The 20,000-nt window shown below is 43.8% G+C and overlaps 3 protein-coding genes and 1 long non-coding RNA gene across 5 annotated transcripts in view; 2 read left to right on the top strand and 2 right to left on the bottom strand.

The window, feature by feature from the left end:
* Positions 1 to 20,000, top strand: part of LOC116036424 (bromodomain-containing protein DDB_G0280777-like) — a 1,700,590-nt gene that overhangs the window by 1,003,378 nt on the left and 677,212 nt on the right. The window lies entirely within an intron of this gene.
* Positions 1 to 20,000, bottom strand: part of LOC116036425 (C1q-related factor-like) — a 680,685-nt gene that overhangs the window by 66,274 nt on the left and 594,411 nt on the right. The window lies entirely within an intron of this gene.
* serpinf1 (serpin peptidase inhibitor, clade F (alpha-2 antiplasmin, pigment epithelium derived factor), member 1) overlaps positions 1 to 20,000 on the top strand; it is a 25,158-nt gene that overhangs the window by 4,031 nt on the left and 1,127 nt on the right. Inside the window, exons 2-7 of one of the 2 annotated variants that reach the window (XM_036008775.1) lie at positions 5,121 to 5,185; positions 6,700 to 6,895; positions 8,285 to 8,440; positions 9,395 to 9,598; positions 11,021 to 11,160; positions 15,688 to 15,898. In XM_036008775.1, coding sequence (XP_035864668.1) covers positions 5,121 to 5,185; positions 6,700 to 6,895; positions 8,285 to 8,440; positions 9,395 to 9,598; positions 11,021 to 11,160; positions 15,688 to 15,898 — 972 coding nt within the window. The remainder of the gene's footprint in view (positions 1 to 5,120; positions 5,186 to 6,699; positions 6,896 to 8,284; positions 8,441 to 9,394; positions 9,599 to 11,020; positions 11,161 to 15,687; positions 15,899 to 20,000) is intronic. The other variant, XM_031313931.2, reaches the window with a different exon arrangement.
* The window catches only part of LOC118496571, a 25,609-nt gene continuing 25,234 nt past the window's right edge, over positions 19,626 to 20,000 (bottom strand). Inside the window, exon 3 of the long non-coding RNA XR_004899162.1 lies at positions 19,626 to 19,797. This is a non-coding gene — a long non-coding RNA (uncharacterized LOC118496571). The remainder of the gene's footprint in view (positions 19,798 to 20,000) is intronic.

Below are 20,000 nucleotides of genomic sequence, written 5' to 3'. Positions count from 1 at the left end.
CCCACCTGACATCTCTACAGTCTTCCTCATCTCTCCCACCTGACATCTCTACAGCCTTCCTCATCTCTCTCACCTGACATCTCTACAGCCTTCCTCTTCTCTCCACCTGACATCTCTACAGCCTTCCTCATCTCTCCACCTGACATCTCTACATCCTTCCTCATCTCTCCCAGCTGACATCTCTACATCCTTCCTCATCTCTCCCACCTGACATCTCTACATCCTTCCTCATCTCTCCCACCTGACATCTCTACAGTCTTCCTCTTCTCTCCACCTGACATCTCTACAGCCTTCCTCATCTCTCCACCTGACATCTCTACATCCTTCCTCATCTCTCCCAGCTGACATCTCTACATCCTTCCTCATCTCTCCCACCTGACATCTCTACATCCTTCCTCATCTCTCCCACCTGACATCTCTACATCCTTCCTCATCTCTCCCACCTGACATCTCTACAGCCTTCCTCATCTCTCCCAGCTGACATCTCTACAGCCTTCCTCATCTCTCCCAGCTGACATCTCTACAGTCTTCCTCATCTCTCCCACCTGACATCTCTACAGCCTTCCTCATCTCTCCACCTGACATCTCTACAGCCTTCCTCATCTCTCCACCTGACATCTCTACATCCTTCCTCATCTCTCCCACTTGACATTTCTACACGTGAAGCGACCTGCAGCAGCAATACGCCACCTGAGGAGCGGTCGGCTCAGCGTCTCTCAAAATCTGACGAAAATCTTTTAAACTGACCTTTGTCGATCCAAAAAAACAGACAGATTCAGCAACTGTATGGCCTATTTCTTGCTTAAAATGTTTTCAGAAACACTTCGGTGAACTATTTTCAGAATCGTATTAAGAACGAGACGCCATTAGAGTCTGTTCTGAAATTCGGGAGCAGCAAGAACCATGTGACGCGTTCGTCCAATCAGCTGCCATGTGTTGCGTTCATGTTGCTCATCCCCCTACTCGTTTCCAGTAAGTGTTTTAACATATGTGTATAAAGTGGGCCCTATGGCAGTAAGTGGTTAGTGACCATTAACAGTGGACTGACGAACCGTACGACACACACACGCTCCGAACCGAGACAAGCCAACCGAGCGGTTCGGATGTTTTTTCATGAACCGTACCACCCCTAGCGACAAAGGTAGCGAGTACTATGTAAGGCCGAAATTCCAAGTAAGGAGGTTGGTTGGGGGGATGGATGGGTCAACCACTTTCACCCAGGAGAGCGGGGGTCGTGTCCCGCATGTCAAGTTTTCTTAGACTTCTCTTTGTTGATCCTTTTGGGATGAATGGAAATTAGATATCCAGCGCCGATTTTAGCAGCTTACAAAACACTCTTTAAATAAAGAGGTATAAAAAATACAGTATATAAAAAAATACAGTATAAGAATAACAATAACAATAAACTTTTAGCAAACTTTTTTCTAAAGTTGCTTTTAACCCAACCGTCCCGTTCTTCCCGCGTGTCACGAAACCGTAAGCCCACCCACGACCTTTTCCTTAACCCTCGTGTTGTTGTCTTCCTGCAACTTTTTTCTGAGTCAAAATTTGAAATGAAAAATCTTTTATCAACATTTTGGTCGTCTTTTTCGACACTTTTGTGGCTTTCCCCGATGTTTTTGTCACTTTTTTTCAACGTTTGTCGACTTTTTCTGAGCCTTTTGAAGTTTTTGTGGGTTTTTTTCCCAAATTTTTAAAGTTTTTATTTTTTTTTTATTTTTTATTTTTTATTTTTTTTATTTTTGTCACTTTTTTCAACATTTTTGTCACTTTTTTTGTTACTTTTTGTCACCGTTGTCACTTTTTTTCTGAAAACATTTGTCACTTTTTTCAACATTTTTGTAAATTTTTGTCACTTCTTTTGTTACTTTTTGTCACCGTTGTCACTTTTTTTCTGACATTTTTGGCACTTTTTTGACGTTTGTCACTTTTTTCAAAGTTCTTTTATCAATTGTTTTTTCTTCAAATGCTATAAAATTGACCAAAACACCCAAATTCAATGAAAGTAGTGAACTGATTATTTATGTAACTTCTTAAGGGCGTTGTAGTGAACCATCCACGTTATTTTTTTGGACAATTTATTTAATAGAAAACCCAAATTTCTGAGATAGAAACTTTTTGAAAATGGGTCAAATTTGACCCAAGGACAACAGGAGGGTTAACTCCTGAAGGGGGGAATTCGGTGAGATCAGGTTGCAATGTCACAAGCAGCAAACATTTTTTTATATGATGTGGTGTGGTAGAGCAGAAAGGTGTGCAAAAATGCAGAAATGCAACAGCAGCAACTTCAGAGTGCAGAGTTTTTGTGCAAAAAGATGCTATGTAGGCCTACAAAAAGAAGAATTAGAGAGAAGATCTTTGCCGCCCAGACAGTTTACATTTCGTGGCGTCTTTTCAGCTTGGGTGTATCATTCTGTGGCGTTCCTCTGCAATTATACTAAACACTGCTTTGAAATTACGTAGCTGACCATCATCATTGTCTTTGAATGTGAAAAGTTCCCCAAACAGAGGAAGGAATTTTCTCTCAACGCAGAACTCTTTCGGATAGTTTGATTTCTTTTTCTTGCTCGGTTATTTGTGTCTCTGTCACGCATGTTACACCCTGTTTACACTTGGTTTTAAAATGCGTCTTTGGGCGATCGATTTATAGGTGTAAACGACCGCCAAGACGCACTGTGATCCGATCACTCAAACCCAACAAGTCCTCCGAACAATACGACTTTCACCCAGGAAACAGGTGTTCATGTCCTGAAGAAGTTAAGGAGAAAACACAAGACTTTCACCCAGGAAACAGGTGTTCATGTCCTGAAGAAGTTAAGGAGAAAACACAAGACTTTCACCCAGGAAACAGGTGTTCATGTCCTGAAGAAGTTAAGGAGAAAACACAAGACTTTCACCCAGGAAACAGGTGATCATGTCCTGAAGAAGTTAAGGAGAAAACACAAGACTTTCACCCAGGAAACAGGTGTTCATGTCCTGAAGAAGTTAAGGAGAAAACACAAGACTTTCACCCAGGAAACAGGTGATCATGTCCTGAAGAAGTTAAGGAGAAAACACAAGACTTTCACCCAGGAAACAGGTGATCATGTCCTGAAGAAGTTAAGGAGAAAACACAAGACTTTCAACCAGGAAACAGGTGTTCATGGCCAACACACAGCACAGCAACACGATCCCTTTTCTTCCATTTGAGTCTGACCTTTTCAGCGCCACCTTTCCCTTTTCTTTTTTGGCTTTCCATCATTAGACTCACACACTGTTAACGTTACCGATAGACTTCCAAACGTGACGAAGAATAAAAGAGGTGTTCGATGGCTTTACGTCATATTATTATTCATATTTCTGAAAACCCTAGACATTGTTGTGACCGTAACTGTCCGTCCACACCGCCGCTGACTTGAGCTGTAAAGAAGCTCTGGCCGCCCGGTCAAGGACGCTGGTCAGAAAGTCCGGGGAAGCTGTTTGAGGCTTTGGCCGCTCTGACGTAGCAGCATTCTATGTTCATCATGGAAAAAGATCAAGCAGCCACTGCACGGCCAATACACTGACACTAGAAACCTTTTATAAATGACATATATAATGACAGAATGTGTATTGGTTGTTGGTCGCAGCGGTGTCTGTTAGCAGTTAGCTCGCTCGTTAGCCGCTGAACCGCAGCAGCGTGCAGGCAGAGCGAGCAGCCGCCAGCTGTTGATCCGTGCAGGACTTCACCGTGAGCGGACTGTTTAGAGACCATGTGACCGGCAGGTAACGTTAACTGGGCCCTATACGCAAATATCATAAATGATAGGGAACCCAGCAACGGCCATGATGAGCTTCTCCTCCTTTTTCTCTGAACTAATGTTTTGGTAGGAACCAAAGTTTACATCGTATGTTTCTCTGGAATCAGCCAGCGTGAAGGACGTCTATATTCTGATTGGTTGCCGCTGAACCGCGTCATAGCTCATTACCATAAAGTTGACCTACTTTCAACTTTCTGATTGACGCTCTGGTCGCTCAAAACGCCCAAAACGCGACGCCGACAGATTTTCCGCTCCTTGCAGCTGAGAGAAGCAGCTTCCATTGAAAAATGGATGACTTCCTGTATCTTTAGAAGATCAAGTCGGCCGCGGTGTGGACGTACAGTTAGTGCTTTCTGATTAGCCTGTGTTTGTATTCAAATAAGAGGCTGCAGCGGCCGGGAGCACACAACGCAGCCGGATGGTGTTGCTGTAAGAACTTGCGATGTATAACTATTATCAGACCGGCCCTCGCGGCCTCGAAACACTACCGGCCCACCGGGAAAAGTCCTGACTCTCCCGATTGCCACTCTGCCTCTGTTTTTAAAGCATTCACATATCTGACTGCTCAAAAGCCAGTCCTTAAAGTGCTCCTATTATGCTCATTTTCAGGATAATTGTAATTTGAGGTTGTACCAGAATAGGTTTACATGGTTTAATTTTCTAAAAACACCATATTTTTGTTGTACTGCACATTGCTGCAGCTCCTCTTTTCACCCTGTGTTCAGGTCTCTGTTTTAGCTACAGAGTGAGACCTCTCACTGCTGGAACATCTTTGTTGGCAGTCGCACATGATCAGTAGCTAGGTAAGATCACATGATCAGTAGCTAGGTAAGATCACATGCTCAGTAGCTAGGTAAGGACTACATGAGCTAGCTAGCTGTTTCTCCAACTTCAGTAGTACAAGGCAGAATTAACTGGGAGACTTCTTCTAAACGAGGGCACACTTACAACTTTGCGTGGAATACCTGCAGAACAGGGACATGGAAGTAGTTCTTTACAATTTATTTTGTAGATTAGGGTGAACTAGTGTGTGTTGTAGCAGTGTTTGGCCATTGAGAACGAGCTAGCATGCTAACGGTTAGCCCCCTAGGCCCCTCATCTCGGCTAGTGACGTAGAAAGCCGTGCAGATTTTGACCAGCTCACCCGGAGACTGAAGGCAGGACACATTCAGAAACCGTATCTCACTCTAAACAGCATGGATGGTTTTTTATCAAAGTTTGTATGTGTGTGGAAGTACCAGAGACACAAAATAACTCCCCAAATCCCAGAAAAAGTGATTTTTTTCATAATATCGGCACTTTAAGAACTCTTCATCATCATCACGTCTTCATGTTTGTCTTCCAGGATGAAGCGAACAACTTTCCTGCTGGTGTTTGGAGTCGTCCTGAGCTTCTGTCAGGCTCAGGTATCACATCTCTACATGTTATTCTATATTTTTTATCATCATTATCATCAAATCTTTTGTGCAGACTTAAAGCAACAACTTTTAGTCCCAGAAACTTTTCAAGTTGTGGACAAAACGAGACATTTGAGGACGTCATCTTGAGCTTTTTGGGAAACAATGATCCACATTTTAGAGACCAAACAACTCATCCATTCATCCACAACATAATCCACACATTAATCACACAATGAAAATAATCTTTAGTTATGACAGACTCAGATTATTATTGTAGTGTCAGCGCCTTTAAAGGGTAACTTCTGTATTTTTCAACCTGGACCCTATTTTTTCTCCTGTTTTAAGTCTACGTGACTGATGGGAACAACAATCTTTGACATTGGTCCAGTATTTAGAATCAAAACAAGCTGTAATGTCACATTAATAGGCAACTACCGTCTGTTAGCGTCGACTAAAGGTTCTGTTGTTGCCGCTGACAGACTCAGATTATTATTCTAAGTGTCTGACAACATTATGAAAGGATCCCTACAGAGATAGACCTTTTAGTTAAAGAGTAAGACCCTTTTAGTTTATCATGAAACAGCCCCGAAATCACCATCACCAAACTCCACCAGACTCCATGTAAATAATCAGGACTTTTATCATCATAAACACACTTCATTGAAAGTGGACAGAAACTAAATAAAACTACCAAAAGCCATCTTGGTTCATCTTTCCACTGTTCCAACAATCACCACTCTGGTTTGGTTGAAATAAACCCTTAATTCACCCATTTACATGTGGAGATATGCTGGCTCTATACACGCTAAAAGTCCTGATTATTTGCATGGAGTCTGGTGGAGATATGCTGGCTCTATACACGCTAAAAGTCCTGATTATTTACATGGAGTCTGGTGGAAATATGCTGGCTCTATACACGCTAAAAGTAGTGATTATTTACATGGAGTCTGGTGGAAATATGCTGGCTCTACACACGCTAAAAGTAGTGATTATTTACATGGAGTCTGGTGGAAATATGCTGGCTCTATACAAACTAAAAGTCCTGATTATTTACATGGAGTCTGGTGGAAATATACTGGCTCTATACACGCTAAAAGTAGTGATTATTTACATGGAGTCTGGTGGAAATATGCTGGCTCTACACACGCTAAAAGTCCTGATTATTTACATGGAGTCTGGTGGAGTTTGGTGATGGTGATTTCAGCCCTAATTATATTTCAATATCCTGGTCCGACTGTATGTTGGAGGACATCCATTTCATTCAGTTTTAGTTTAGTCCACCAAAACCTTTGCTGAAAAATAAGATGTTTTTTTTTACCTTTTTTTAAATAATCCGAAATATTTCTGACAACTTCAGTCAACTTCAAGATCCAAGAACCCCAAAACTAAAAGTTCACCTATCGTCTAACTTTCTGTTGAAAGTTATTTGACAGTTTGAGATTTTTGTGAAATCTGTACAAATTGAACATACTGCATACTTGCTGTTGCCGTGGTGACCTGTGTTTATGGGTGTTTTGCAGTCGGACTCTGGCGGCGAGGAGGCGGGCGCCGAGGAGGAACATGTGGAGCTCTTCACCACGCCAGCGGCTAAACTCGGGGCCGCGGCCTCCGACTTCGGCTACAACCTGTTCCGCGCTCTGGCGAGCCGCGAAGCTGCCACCAACGTCTTCCTGGCCCCCGTCAGCGTTACCGCGGCGCTGACGCAGCTCGCCATGGGTTAAGAACACACACGCACATAGATATACATATACACACACACACACACACACACACACACACACATGCACATAGATATACATACACAAACACACACACACACACACACACACACACACACACACACACAGATATACACACACACACACATACAGATACACACACACACACTCACACACGCACATAGATACACACACACACACACACACACACACACACACACGCACATAGATACACACACACACACACACACACACACACACGCACATAGATACACACAAACACACACACACACACACACACACACACACACACACACACTGTTTTGGCACTTTTTATGACGTTATTGTCACTTTTAAAAACGTTTTTAGCGCTTTTTCAACGGTTTCGACTTTTTTAAACAATTTCTATTGATTTTCCAACAGTTTTCTTTGTTTACAGCATACGGTGGACAAAGTGTATACAAACATAGTGCAGCGGTTGGTTTCAAATTCAAACATGAAAATAAGTATGAAACATACCCACCCAACCATCCCGCTCGTGTAACATTTAATATGTAACAGCAATATTTACATATTGAACGCTGAGGCGGTGTCACTACCCGATGTGAGTCGAGTGCAAATGTGAGTTGTGCATGCGTCACTTTGCGACTTCAAGCAGATCTGTTTTGCTGTTAGCCACAGAATAATGAGATAGGTACATTACGTAGCAGTAATTTATTATTTAGCGTAAGGCATCACATTTTCACGGCATGATCCCTGAAGTAGCCTACAAGAACCTGCTAACGAGAGACTTCTGTAATGTCAATACAATAAAAATGCACCTAAATAACGAAGTTCGGTCACTGCTGTCTACAAGTTAGCAATCAGATACAACAAAGGCTGTCACTTTGATGGCGTTTTGAGCTAACGTTAGCAATCAGACACAACAAAGACTGTCACTTGCATGGCGTTTTGAGCTAACGTTAGCAATCAGACACAACAAAGGCTGTCACTTGCATGGCATTTTGAGCTAACGTTAGCAATCAGACACAACAAAGGCTGTCACTTTGATGGCATTTTGAGCTAACGTTAGCAATCAGACACAACAAAGGCTGTCACTTTGATGGCGTTTTGAGCTAACGTTAGCAATCAGACACAACAAAGGCTGTCACTTTGATGGCGTTTTGAGCTAACGTTAGCAATCAGACAATCATAGATAACTAAAACGTTTGCCGGATCCGGATCCCTTGGTGTTATGACGTATACCGTTTAAATCTGAGCATGCGCATCTCACATCTGCACTTGACTCACATCGGGTAGTGACAGCAGGACGGAAAATGTTGCCGTGGAAGACTTCCCTGTTGAAAGGATTTGCCTGGACGTTAACGTGGTCCCTTCTGTCCCACAGGAGGGTCTGAGCGAGCTCAGAGACAGCTGTACCGGGCCCTGAGGTACCACACCCTACAAGACCCTCAGATCCACAACACCCTCAAAGATCTGCTCGCCTCGGTGCGGGCGCCCGGGAAAGGCCTGAGCACGGCCGCACGCATCTACCTGTCCCGACGTGAGTTCACGCAGGGCGTAAAGTAACGTCAGGGATCCACATGTTAATCTGTCTCTTTTCTTCAGTCTTGTATTTACATTGTTGTCTACAGCACATTTATGAAGAATAATGGGAACGGTTTTTGTCAGTGGGCCAGATTTGGGCCAAAAGTCTGGTTATGCCCTCTTAGAGTAACAGGGTAACCTGGAGCATGACAGATAGGAAAAAAAATCTTTGAAATTGGTCCAGTATTAAGCAATCAGGAAAACAAGCTGCATTGTGGTGTTAATGAGCAATTTTTAGATGCACCGTCAGTCAGCGTCCACTTAAAGTTCTGTTGTTGCCGCTGACAGACTCAGATTATTATTCTAAGTGTCTGACAACATTATGAAAGCATCCCTACAGAGATAGAGCTTTTAGTTAAAGAGTAAGACCCTTTTAGTTTAACATGGAACAGCCCCGAAATCACCATCACCAAACTACACCAGACTCCATGTAAATAATCAGTGATTTTATCATCGTAAAACACACTTCATTCAACATCGACAGAAACAAAATAAAACTATCAAAAGCCGTCTTTGTTCATCTTCCTACTGTTCCAACAATCACCACTCTGGTTTGGTTGAAATAAACCCTTGATTCACCCATTTACATGTGGAAATATGCTGGCTCTATACACGCTAAAAGTAGTGATTATTTACATGGAGTCTGGTGGAAATATGCTGGCTCTATACATGCTAAAAGTCCTTATTATTTACATGGAGTCTGGTGGAAATATGCTGGCCCTATACACGCTAAAAGTCCTGATTATTTACATGGAGTCTGGTGGGTTTGGTGATGGTGATTTTGGGGCTGTTTCATGTTAACGGATCTTACTCTTTAACTAAAAGGTCTATCTCTGTAGGGATTCTTTCATAATGTTGTCAGACACTTGGAATAATAATCTGAGGTGAGTGATTAAAAGTGTATTTTCAGGACTTCGTCTGAAGCAGGAGTTCTTCACGCTCGTGGAGCAGCAGTATGGAGTTCGTCCCAAGACACTTCAGGGAGGAACCAAAGATCTGAAAGAAATCAATGACTGGGTGGCTCAGGAGACCGGCGGCAAGGTACAGAGTCTCCTCACCAAGCCCCTCCCTCGAAACACTGGAGTGAACACTGTGAGTGGCGCCTACTTCAAAGGTACGTCCAATGTACCGTAATCTTCTGTCCAGCTCTCCGTAGATTGGGAAAGAAAGCACGCTCGCTCGTGCATCCAGGGTGGGAAATTAGCACCCGCCACCAGGTGACTTTGCCTTGTATACCAGCCACAGTGGCGGGTGGATTGTAAACGGTTTGTGGATTGTAATTCCTTGTAACGGATTGGACAGCTTTTGTCAAAGAAAGCTATTGCTAAGGAACAATGCTTAAATCCACCAGCCATTTTCATATTATTCCAACATTTGCAGCATTCTGAGCCAGCAAGACATCGCAACTTTTATCGAAATGTTTTACAAAAGCTCCTGCAAAATCAGACATTTTGGTCCGCAACAATCTCAAAAAAGGCCGTGAAATCCTGGAGGGATGGATTAATGCTATGTTACTGTGAGATAGGTCAAACACAATTTTATCATGGTCTCGCAGACCTTTTTTCACATCACTTTTTATTTGCCTATATTAATAAAATATGTATTAAAAGGACAATTCTGGCGCAAAACGAGCCTAGGGGTTATTAACTGTTGTGTACCTACTCTGTCGCTCTCTGGGACATGTTTTCATGCTAATCCAATGAGTTTGGAGCTTTAACGAGGCTACTGCGGACCGCTGGTTAGCTTACAATGCTAGTATTAGTAGTAGTACTAGTTGAACGTCGTGCAACGTGGAATTCCCATACTGTCTATGGAGATTCCACGTTGCACGGCGTTCGACTAGTCATGACTGGTTTTCAAGATGTAGAACAGTAAACATATACGCGTCTTTATAATCTATCTTTTTAATAAACTATCTGTACACTTACAACGTCAATGCTTTGGTTCACATTTAGGGACCCTAATTATGCTAACATTAAAGTGTGGTGATATTTCGAGCCTTTTTAGTGGTATTAAATAGCGATTTAATTTGAGTGTCCCCATGCCCTACATACTAGCATTGTAAGCTAACCAGCGGTCCGCGGTAGCCTCGTTAAAGCTCCAAACTCATTAGATTAGCATGAAAACATGTCCCAGAGAGAGACAGAGTAGGTACACATCAGTTAATAACCCCTAGGCTCGTTTTGCGCCGGAATTGTCCTTTAATAATAAAAAATAAGTTATTAGGCAAAAAATTAGGCATCCGCCAGCCACTGTGGCTGGTGAAATTAGGCATCCGCCAGCCACTGTGGCTGGTGAAATTAGGCATCCGCCAGCCACTGTGGCTGGTGAAATTAGGCATCCGCCAGCCACTGTGGCTGGTGAAATTAGGCATCCGCCAGCCACAGTGGCTGGTGAAATTAGGCATCCGCCAGCCACTGTGGCTGGTGAAATTAGGCATCCGCCAGCCACAGTGGCTGGTGGGCAAAAAAGTTAATTTCCCACCCTGCGTGCATCGCTGTGAATGTTCAGGATCCGGGTTTCTGTGTGTGAACAGGCAAGTGGGTGACTCGGTTCGGTCAGAACGGAGTTATGGAGAACTTCCAAGTGGAGGGCGGGGCACCTGTCCGCGTTCCCATGATGCAGCAGGATAACTACCCTGTGAAGATGGGTGCCGACTCAGATTTGAGTTGCACGGTGAGTGAAGCATGTCATCAGCGTATATAGAGAGCTGAAGTCACACCCTTCTACTTCCGATACATGGGACCTATCTTTCGAAAAAAATATGAATGAGAGTCAATGGAGAGATAATAATTATTTTTAGATCCCTTTTGAATTGAGTCGTGGATTACACATATGATGTTCATCAATTTAAAACGTAATTTTTCAACCGAAGAAAGTCTCGCTGAAGCTACAATGTCTCTGTGTATCGTACCTGTGTGTGTGTGTGTGTGTGTGTGTGTGTGTGTGTGTGTGTGTGTGTCTCTGTGTATCATACCTGTGTGTGTGTGTGTGTGTGTGTGTGTGTGTGTGTGTGTGTGTCTCTGTGTATCATACCTGTGTGTGTGTGTGTGTGTGTGTGTGTGTCTGTGTATCGTACCTGTGTGTGTGTGTGTGTGTGTGTGTGTGTGTGTGTGTGTGTATATTGTACCGGGGATGTAACGTTACTCAAATGAACAGAGGATCTCTGCTAGCTAGCGAGCAAGTTGAGCATCAAGCTAGGGTTGAGTCTCATTCCTCATACTTCCGTCAGTACACTGCTAACGTGCACTGACCACTTACTGCCGTAGTGCCCACTTTGGATGGTTAGTATTGTCCCAAAAAGGAACACTTATGTTAAAATTAGGGCTGTCAATCGATTATAAAATTAATCTAATTAATTACATACTCTGTGATTAATTAATCGAAATGAATCGCATACATAATTAACGGTGCCTGAACCGATACTTTTTAAGAAAGTAAAGAAAGAAAAGAAAAAAACAGGGTACTAAACAACAGTTGGTGACATTAAAGAACTTGTTTAATGCTAAGGCCATATGGTCAAAATTAAATGATTTAATAATAATGTAATAACAATAACATTAACTTATTTCACTAGTAAATTGCTGTTGAACGACAAAAGCAACCACCAGATGGGAAAAGGACATTTACAATAACTTCAAATGCACCACGAGGCTGTAGTTCACCAGTTTCATTGAACGCACCGTCTGTGTTGTTTCTCCGACGGCTGAAACACAGTCAAACTTTGCACCGTTTAGCGTTAGCTCTCAGCATTTTAACCATTTTTAATCCAGCTACTAGCTAGGGGTAGGCTAACGTTAGCTGCTGTCGAGTATAGTGTTAACTAGCTAGCGGTAGGCTAACGTTAGCTGCTATCGAGTATAGTGTCGGTACACGAGCCATTCTGCCTGCATGGTCCGTTCTGCGCATGCGCAAGATAATACTGTGTACTACAGGATACGACCTGCACGATCTGTTCCACGCTAGCCTATGGCTAGCCTCCACCGGGAAGCTAACGTTAGTTTAGCTAACAGCTAATTCGGCTAACTGCTAGCTGACAGCTAGATTCAGTCTAAAATAACGTTAACTCAAACGTAATGGGAAAAGCAGGCTACAGCTAAATTAAGACTTCACAGTAATAACAATAAAGACAAGTATTGAGTGATTGGATTTTAAATGAGCACAAGTAAAGTAGAACTGACGTAACAGCTGTTATATATGTTAACGGTTATTTTCAGGTTTTATTTTGAGGGTCTTTTAAAGTTATTACATGCTGTCTCAGCTAGCAGTTAGCCGAATTAGCTGTTAGCTAAACTAACGTTAGCTTGGCTGTCGACCGGAAGCGTGGAACAGATCGTGCAGTGTCGTAAATCCTCGTACAACAGCGCATGCACGAACATTTTGCGCATGCGCAGAACGGCTCGTGCAGGCAGAACGGATCGTGTACCGACATATAGTGTTAACTAGCTAGTGGTAGGCTAATGTTAGCTTCTGTTGAGTGTAGTGTTAACTAGCTAGCGGTAGGCTAACATTAGCTGCTGTTGAGTATAGTGTTAACTAGCGTCCCGTGCAGCGGTGTTTGTGTTTCCTGTATCGTCTTCAGAGCACCAGAGAGAAGAGCAGACATATCAGTGGCTCCAGATTTCGGTAGCCAGGGTTGGCAGGAAGAAGATTTTTACAAGTAAATGTTCCAGTTAATGATCCAGGCAGCACATTCTCGTCTCCCTCCTTCATTTTACAGTCCAGTGGTGGCTAGAACGGCTCCGGGTCAAACGTCAATTTGGAATGGATTAATCTGCATTATTTTTTTTTAACGCGTTATTTTGACAGCCCTAGTTAAAACACTTACCAGAAATGACGAGCGGTCGGCTCGGCTCGCCGCCTCTCAAAATCTGATGAAAATCTTTTAAACTGACCTTTGTTGATCTGAAATGAAGACAGATTCAGCAACTGCACGGCCTATTTCTCTCTTAAAATGTTTTCAGAAACACGTTTTGGTGAACTATTTTCGTAAAATACGAGATCGTATTCTGAACGAGCCGCCATTATGCTCGGTTGTGAAATCCGGGAGAAGCCAGACCCACGTGACGCGTTTGTCCAATCAGCTGCTGGTCAAGGTCCCTGGTCCCTCCCCTTTCTGCTTTGTAGTCCAGATGGCGCCCGTTTAGTGCGCGTAGTGTCCATCGTTCCACACTGAACTTTTTGACCGTTTTTAGGGGGTCATCCTGGTACTAACAGCCTCTGTATGTGTGTCTGTGTCTAGCTAGCTAGCAAGCAAGTTGAGAATCAAGCTAGGTGTCGTAAATTGTGTGAGACGAGAGATGTAGTTCACTGAGCGGTTTTACACTAAACTAAGTGGTCATACGACAAACCTACGGCTAACTGAGACTTTCTTTGGTTGAAAAACTATCTTTTAAATTGACGTACATCATATGTGTAGTCCATGGCTCAATTTAAACGGGATCTAAACATAATTTGCCTCTTCCCTTTTCACTACCGTTCATATTTTTTCCAAGTTAAGGTCCCAAGATGTCCACTGGAAGGGCGTGACTTTGGCTCTCCACCCTTTCCCCGCACGCACTCCCAAGAATATGAATGTGAGAGTATGTAAACAAAAAAGCTTTGGCTGTCTGACAATGGTCTTGGTCTTGACTTGGGTTGCATCTCATAATCCTTAAATTGCCTCCTTGAGTCCTTAACATCCTCCCTTCCTCCAGGAGGAGAGAGGCAACAAGCAAATGTGTTTTTAGAGAGATGAGATGTCCTTTCCTCTGAAGCGTCACATTCATCAAAATTAACCTTTTTTAGGCGCTTTTCCCGACATTTTTGTTGCTATTTTTGATTATTTTGACACTTTTTTTAACGCTTTCTTTTATTCATGATCAATAAGCCTAATTTAAATGACATTATACCTAATTTTTGAGTTAAAAAATAAGCAGAAATTATGAATAATTTTGACTAATAGTTAAGATCAGAGGATGTTGAGTGAATCACAGACTGAATTAAAATTCAATGGAAGTAATCATTAATTTTATCTGCGAAGCATGTTGCATGGCTTCCATACAACATGCGTGCATCCAAGTTATTTTTTGGGCAATTTAGTTGTAAGAAACCCATATTTCTGATATTAAAAAAAAAAAAACTCCCCCTGGCACTGCTTGGTGCATCTGAACAGTTAGACACGCCCCCTGGCCCTGATTGGTGCATCTGAACAGGGAGCTGTGGATTTTTGCAAATCACACTACAGGCTGTAGGTGGTGCCAGAGGAGCTGGATTTTTTTGTAATGACCTGCTTCATGTAGTTCTACTGGAACATAGGGTCAGTTTCAGCAAATATGACAGAAAGTTAGTTTTATAAGTCTTACCTACTGCACCTTTAATACGTCAGCTGTTTGGGCGGAGTTAGCAACTCCTTCAGCTGCACAGCTTCTGGGAAGGCTGCTCTCGTGAGATGCAGCTTCTGTCTAGACCTTTTTGTTAAAGAGTAAGATCCTTTTTGTTTAACATGAAACGAAATCACCATCACCAAACTCCACCAGACTCCATGTAAATAATCAGTGATTTTATCAGCGTAAAACACACTTCATTCAAAGTGACTGTTCCAACAATCACCACTCTGGTTTGGTTGAAATAAACCCTTAATTCACCCATTTACATGTGGAAATAGGCTGGCTCTATACACGCTAAAAGTAGTGATTATTTACATGGAGTCTGGTGGAAATATGCTGGCTCTATACATGCTAAAAGTACTGATTATTTACATGGAGTCTGGTGGAAATATGCTGGCTCTATACACGCTAAAAGTAGTGATTATTTACATGGAGTCTGGTGGAAATATGCTGGCTCTATACACGCTAAAAGTAGTGATTATTTACATGGAGTCTGGTGGAAATATGCTGGCTCTATACATGCTAAAAGTCCTGATTATTTACATGGAGTCTGGTGGAAATATGCTGGCCCTATACACGCTAAAAGTCCTGATTATTTACATGGAGTCTGGTGGAAATATGCTGGCTCTGTACACGCTAAAAGTCCTGATTATTTACATGGAGTCTGGTGGGTTTGGTGATGGTGATTTTGGGGCTGTTTCATGTTAAACTAAAAGGATCTTACTCTCTAATCTTGTCTTGGTCTCAATACACTCTGGTCTTGGTGTTGACTGTCTCAGTTTAGGTGGTCTTGACGGTAACACTGGAGCCCACTATCGGTTTGTTTCTCCTCCAGATCGCTCAGATCCAGATGCAGGACGACGTCAGCATGTTTGTCTTCCTGCCCGATGACGTGACCACCAACATGACCGTGCTGGAGGAGAGTCTGACCGCCGAGTTCGTCCAGGACCTCTCCATGACGCTCCTTCCTGCCCAGGTGTTCCTCACTCTGCCCGTCCTGAGGCTCAGCTACTCCACAGACCTGCAACCGCTGCTCGGCGACCTCGGTGAGTCCAGGTCATACACTGTAAAAAATATAATGGACGTAGCATCAGTGACATCGCCCGTTGGTTTGCGGACTACTGTCCACCACGTTTGCTCCAGTGCCACTGGAAATTCTGCCGGATGTCCGTGACCTTCCTCTCTCTTTCCACTTTTGTGACTTTTGCATTCAAGGTTTTATGTGACAGTGTTAAAGTGGCCATATTATGCTAATTTTCAGGTTCATAATTGTAATTTGAGGTTGTACCAGAATAGGTTAACATGGTTTAATTTTCAAAAAACACCATAGATTTGTTGTACTGCACATTGCTGCAGCTCCTCTTTTCACCCTGTGTTCAGGTCTCTATTTTAGCTACAGAGTGAGACCTCTCACTGCTGTAACATCTTTGTTGGCAGTCGCACATGATCAGTAGCTAGGTAAGACCACATGAGCTAGCTAGCTGTTTCTCCAACTTCAGTAGTACAAGGCAGGATTAGCCGGGAGACTTCTTCTAAACGAGGGCGCACTTCCAACTTTGCGTGGAATACCTGCAGAACAGGGACATGGAAGTAGTTCTATACAATTTATTTTGTAGATTAGGGTGAACTACTGTGTGTTGTAGCAGTGTTTTGCCATTCACAACGAGCTAGCATGCTAACGGTTAGCCCCCTAGGCCCCTCGTCTCGGCTAGTGACGTAGAAAGCCGTACAGATTTTGACCAGCTCACCCGGAGACTGAAGGCAGGACACATTCAGAAACCGTATCTCACTCTAAACACCATGGATGTTTTTTATCAAAGTTTGTATGTGTGTGGAAGCACCAGAGACACAAAATAACTCCCCAAATCCCAGAAAAAGTGATTTTTTTATAATATGGGCACTTTAAAGAGAGCAGACTGATGTCATGAAATGGCGTGTAATTCGTATGCCATTATTGGTGTATTATCAAGACGCATACTCACTTTTTAGCGTGTTTATCAACGCCGTTTGGCCTCCATTGACTTACATTACCTTGCGATTGCGTGTCAATTAACGCCGTAGCGAGTAGTATGAAAGCCCGAAAATCTGTGTATGGAGGTTGGTCGGGGGGGGCGGATGGGTCACACACAACACAGGACTATCACCCAGGATGCCGACGCCCATCCACGACCCTTTCCTTAACATAACTGCGTCAAAAGGGACGGCAATAGTCCCGACCAAGCGCGTTTACTTATAGCGCTAAAGGGACGGCAATAGTCCCGACCAAGCGCGTTTACTTATAGCGCTAAAGGAGACTTTTAGCGTCAATAAGAACGACAAAGTCACCTGACCAAGCGTCCATATTTTACGAGATGGGTGTGGGAACGTGTTGGAAAAGCGATTATGTCTGCTTCTTGATAACACGCCAAAATGGCACACGAATAGGCGTGTCATAAATACACCACTTATGGAGATAAGTCTGCAACCCGTCAGCTGTATACAGCGTAGAAATACACGCGGATAGCTCAAAATGCGTACAGATAACACGCCACTTGGCTTTAGAACAGGGGTCTCAAACTCGTGGACCAATTGAGGCCCGTGGGCTGATATTTTGTGGCCCCCCTACTTGACATCAAAGTTTAGTGTCAGTGCGGCCCGCGCGTTGTTCTGAAACGCACCTTTTTGCTGAGTCGCTGCGTGTGCCGTGCCTGCCACGCTTTTATTTTATTTGTTTAGCACTTACGGGCTACCATAGCTAGTCTCGTGACTGCGGCGTTTGTTGTCAACGGTTGTCAAGCTAGCCAACCGTGAAGTACCTGGGGAAGTATCAACGTTAGTCACTTGGTTGAAACGTGTTCCAGAGTGACGGAAAATATCTGCCATCACCCAGTTCCAGTCACGTCTCTCTCAAAACGTGCCGTGAAGAGAAAGGTTGGCGACGAGCACAGGCAATTTCAGTGAAAGTGGGAGACGGAATATTTTTTCTATCGAGCACAGGAGCACCTCTACATGTCTCATATGCACAGAGAAAGTTGCGGTGTACAAGGAATATGACATCAGACGTCATTACTCAACTAGACATGCTGAGGAGTATACAACATACCAGGGAGATGAGAGAAAGAACCGGGTCGCCAATCTTAAAAAATGTCTATTGAGGCAACAAGAAATTATTTAAGAAAGCAAACAAAGAATACTTTTGTTGAATACTTGACGCGGCCCAGCCTGACCCACACTCTGCCTAGAGCGGCCCCCAGGTAAATTGAGTTTGAGTGGCGTGTATGTTTACGCAAAGTCATGATGTCACGTTGGTCCCCTTCCTCTGTCTCTGTGTTGGCGTTCTAACCTCCGGTGGATTTGTGGGGACTATGGTTAACTGCTCCTCAGATCTCTGCAGGGTAAATCCAGACAGCTAGCTAGACTATCTGTCCAATCTGAGTTTTCTGTTGCACGACTAAAACTACTTTTGAACGTACACATGTTCCACCAAAACAAGTTCCTTCCTGAGACTATTTAGCACTTAGCACCGCTCAAGACGATGGTGATTGGTTTAAAGAAATGCCAATAAGCCAGAGCAGGCAGACACACACACACACACACACACACACACACACACACACAGACACAGACACACACACACACACACACACACACACACACACACACACACACACACACACACACACAGACACAGACACACACACACACACACACACACACACACACACACACACACACACACACACACACACACACACACACACACACACACACAGACAGACAGACAGACAGACAGACAGACAGACACACACACTCTTAGCAGGTCCTAGGAGGGATTTCAGACAGACACACACACACACACACACACACACACACACACACACACACACACACACACACACACACACACACACATACATACACACACAACGCAACAATTTTACACAAACGCTCTCCATGTCCCTACCGGTTGTGTGTCCAGTTTTCTCTCAAATGATGAGCTGAATGTGTCTGAATGCTTTGTCCCAAACTTTTCACCACCTGCTCTCACAAAGGTGCACCACTTTAAATGTTCCCCAGGGAAACACAAGCTAATGATGGGTTCCAACAATTAATGCATTTCCTCTCCCCCTGCTGGTGTTTTATAGCCTGGTTGACCCCAGACCCTTCTCAGTTGTAACTGAGAGTGGGTCTGGGGAAGCTTCATTCACAGCCCATTTCCAAAGGGGCGTCACCAACGGACGCCACTCAAATGCCTCTGGGCGCCATTGGATAGTCCTTCAACCAATCAGACCAACAATCCGGGTGACGCATCAACGGGTTCCTGCTCTTCGGTGGGCGTCATGTTGAATGTAAACAAGAAGTTGCTCGCCGTCGCTGCGCTATCGTCATCGTGTAAAGCCCGCCTCAACGGTTGTGATTGGTGTAGAGCCCGCCTCAACGGTTGTGATTGGTGTAAAGCCCGCCTCAACGGTTGTGATTGGTGTAGAGCCCGCCTCAACGGTTGTGATTGGTGTAAAGCTGCCTCAACGGTTGTGATTGGTGTAAAGCCCGCCTCAACGGTTGTGATTGGTGTAGAGCTCGCCTCAACGGTTGTGATAGGTGTAGAGCTCGCCTCAACGGTTGTGATTGGTGTAGAGCCCGCCTCAACGGTTGTGATAGGTGTAGAGCTCGCCTCAACGGTTGTGATTGGTGTAGAGCCCGCCTCAACGGTTGTGATTGGTGTAAAGCTGCCTCAACGGTTGTGATTGGTGTAAAGCCCGCCTCAACGGTTGTGATTGGTGTAGAGCTCGCCTCAACGGTTGTGATTGGTGTAGAGCTCGCCTCAACGGTTGTGATTGGTGTAGAGCCCGCCTCATTTGGAAACATTGGAAATGGGCTCGAACGGGCTCTTGGCCAGTCTGACTTGCAGAGCAAATCTCAAATTTGCCAGAAGTTTGTCAGCATTTTCCCAGGCTATGTGTTTTATCTTGCAAGGAAGTTGAAAAGGTGAATGCTAATGTTGGTTACTGTCTCTTGACACAACGCGATACGATCTGTGGTCACTGCGGCGGTATTTAGGTATCGTGTGAACTAGTCTCGCATTTGAAGCTACTGTAGTTGCTCTCCAAACGCAAATCTGGCCTCTTGTTTCCTCCTCACTAGCGTCGTGAGACCGTCCTGATCTGGCGA

The sequence above is a fragment of the Sander lucioperca genome, chromosome 13, assembly GCF_008315115.2.
Source record: "Sander lucioperca isolate FBNREF2018 chromosome 13, SLUC_FBN_1.2, whole genome shotgun sequence".
Taxonomy (NCBI): Eukaryota; Metazoa; Chordata; class Actinopteri; order Perciformes; family Percidae; genus Sander; species Sander lucioperca.
This window is presented reverse-complemented; position numbering and strand designations above follow the sequence as displayed.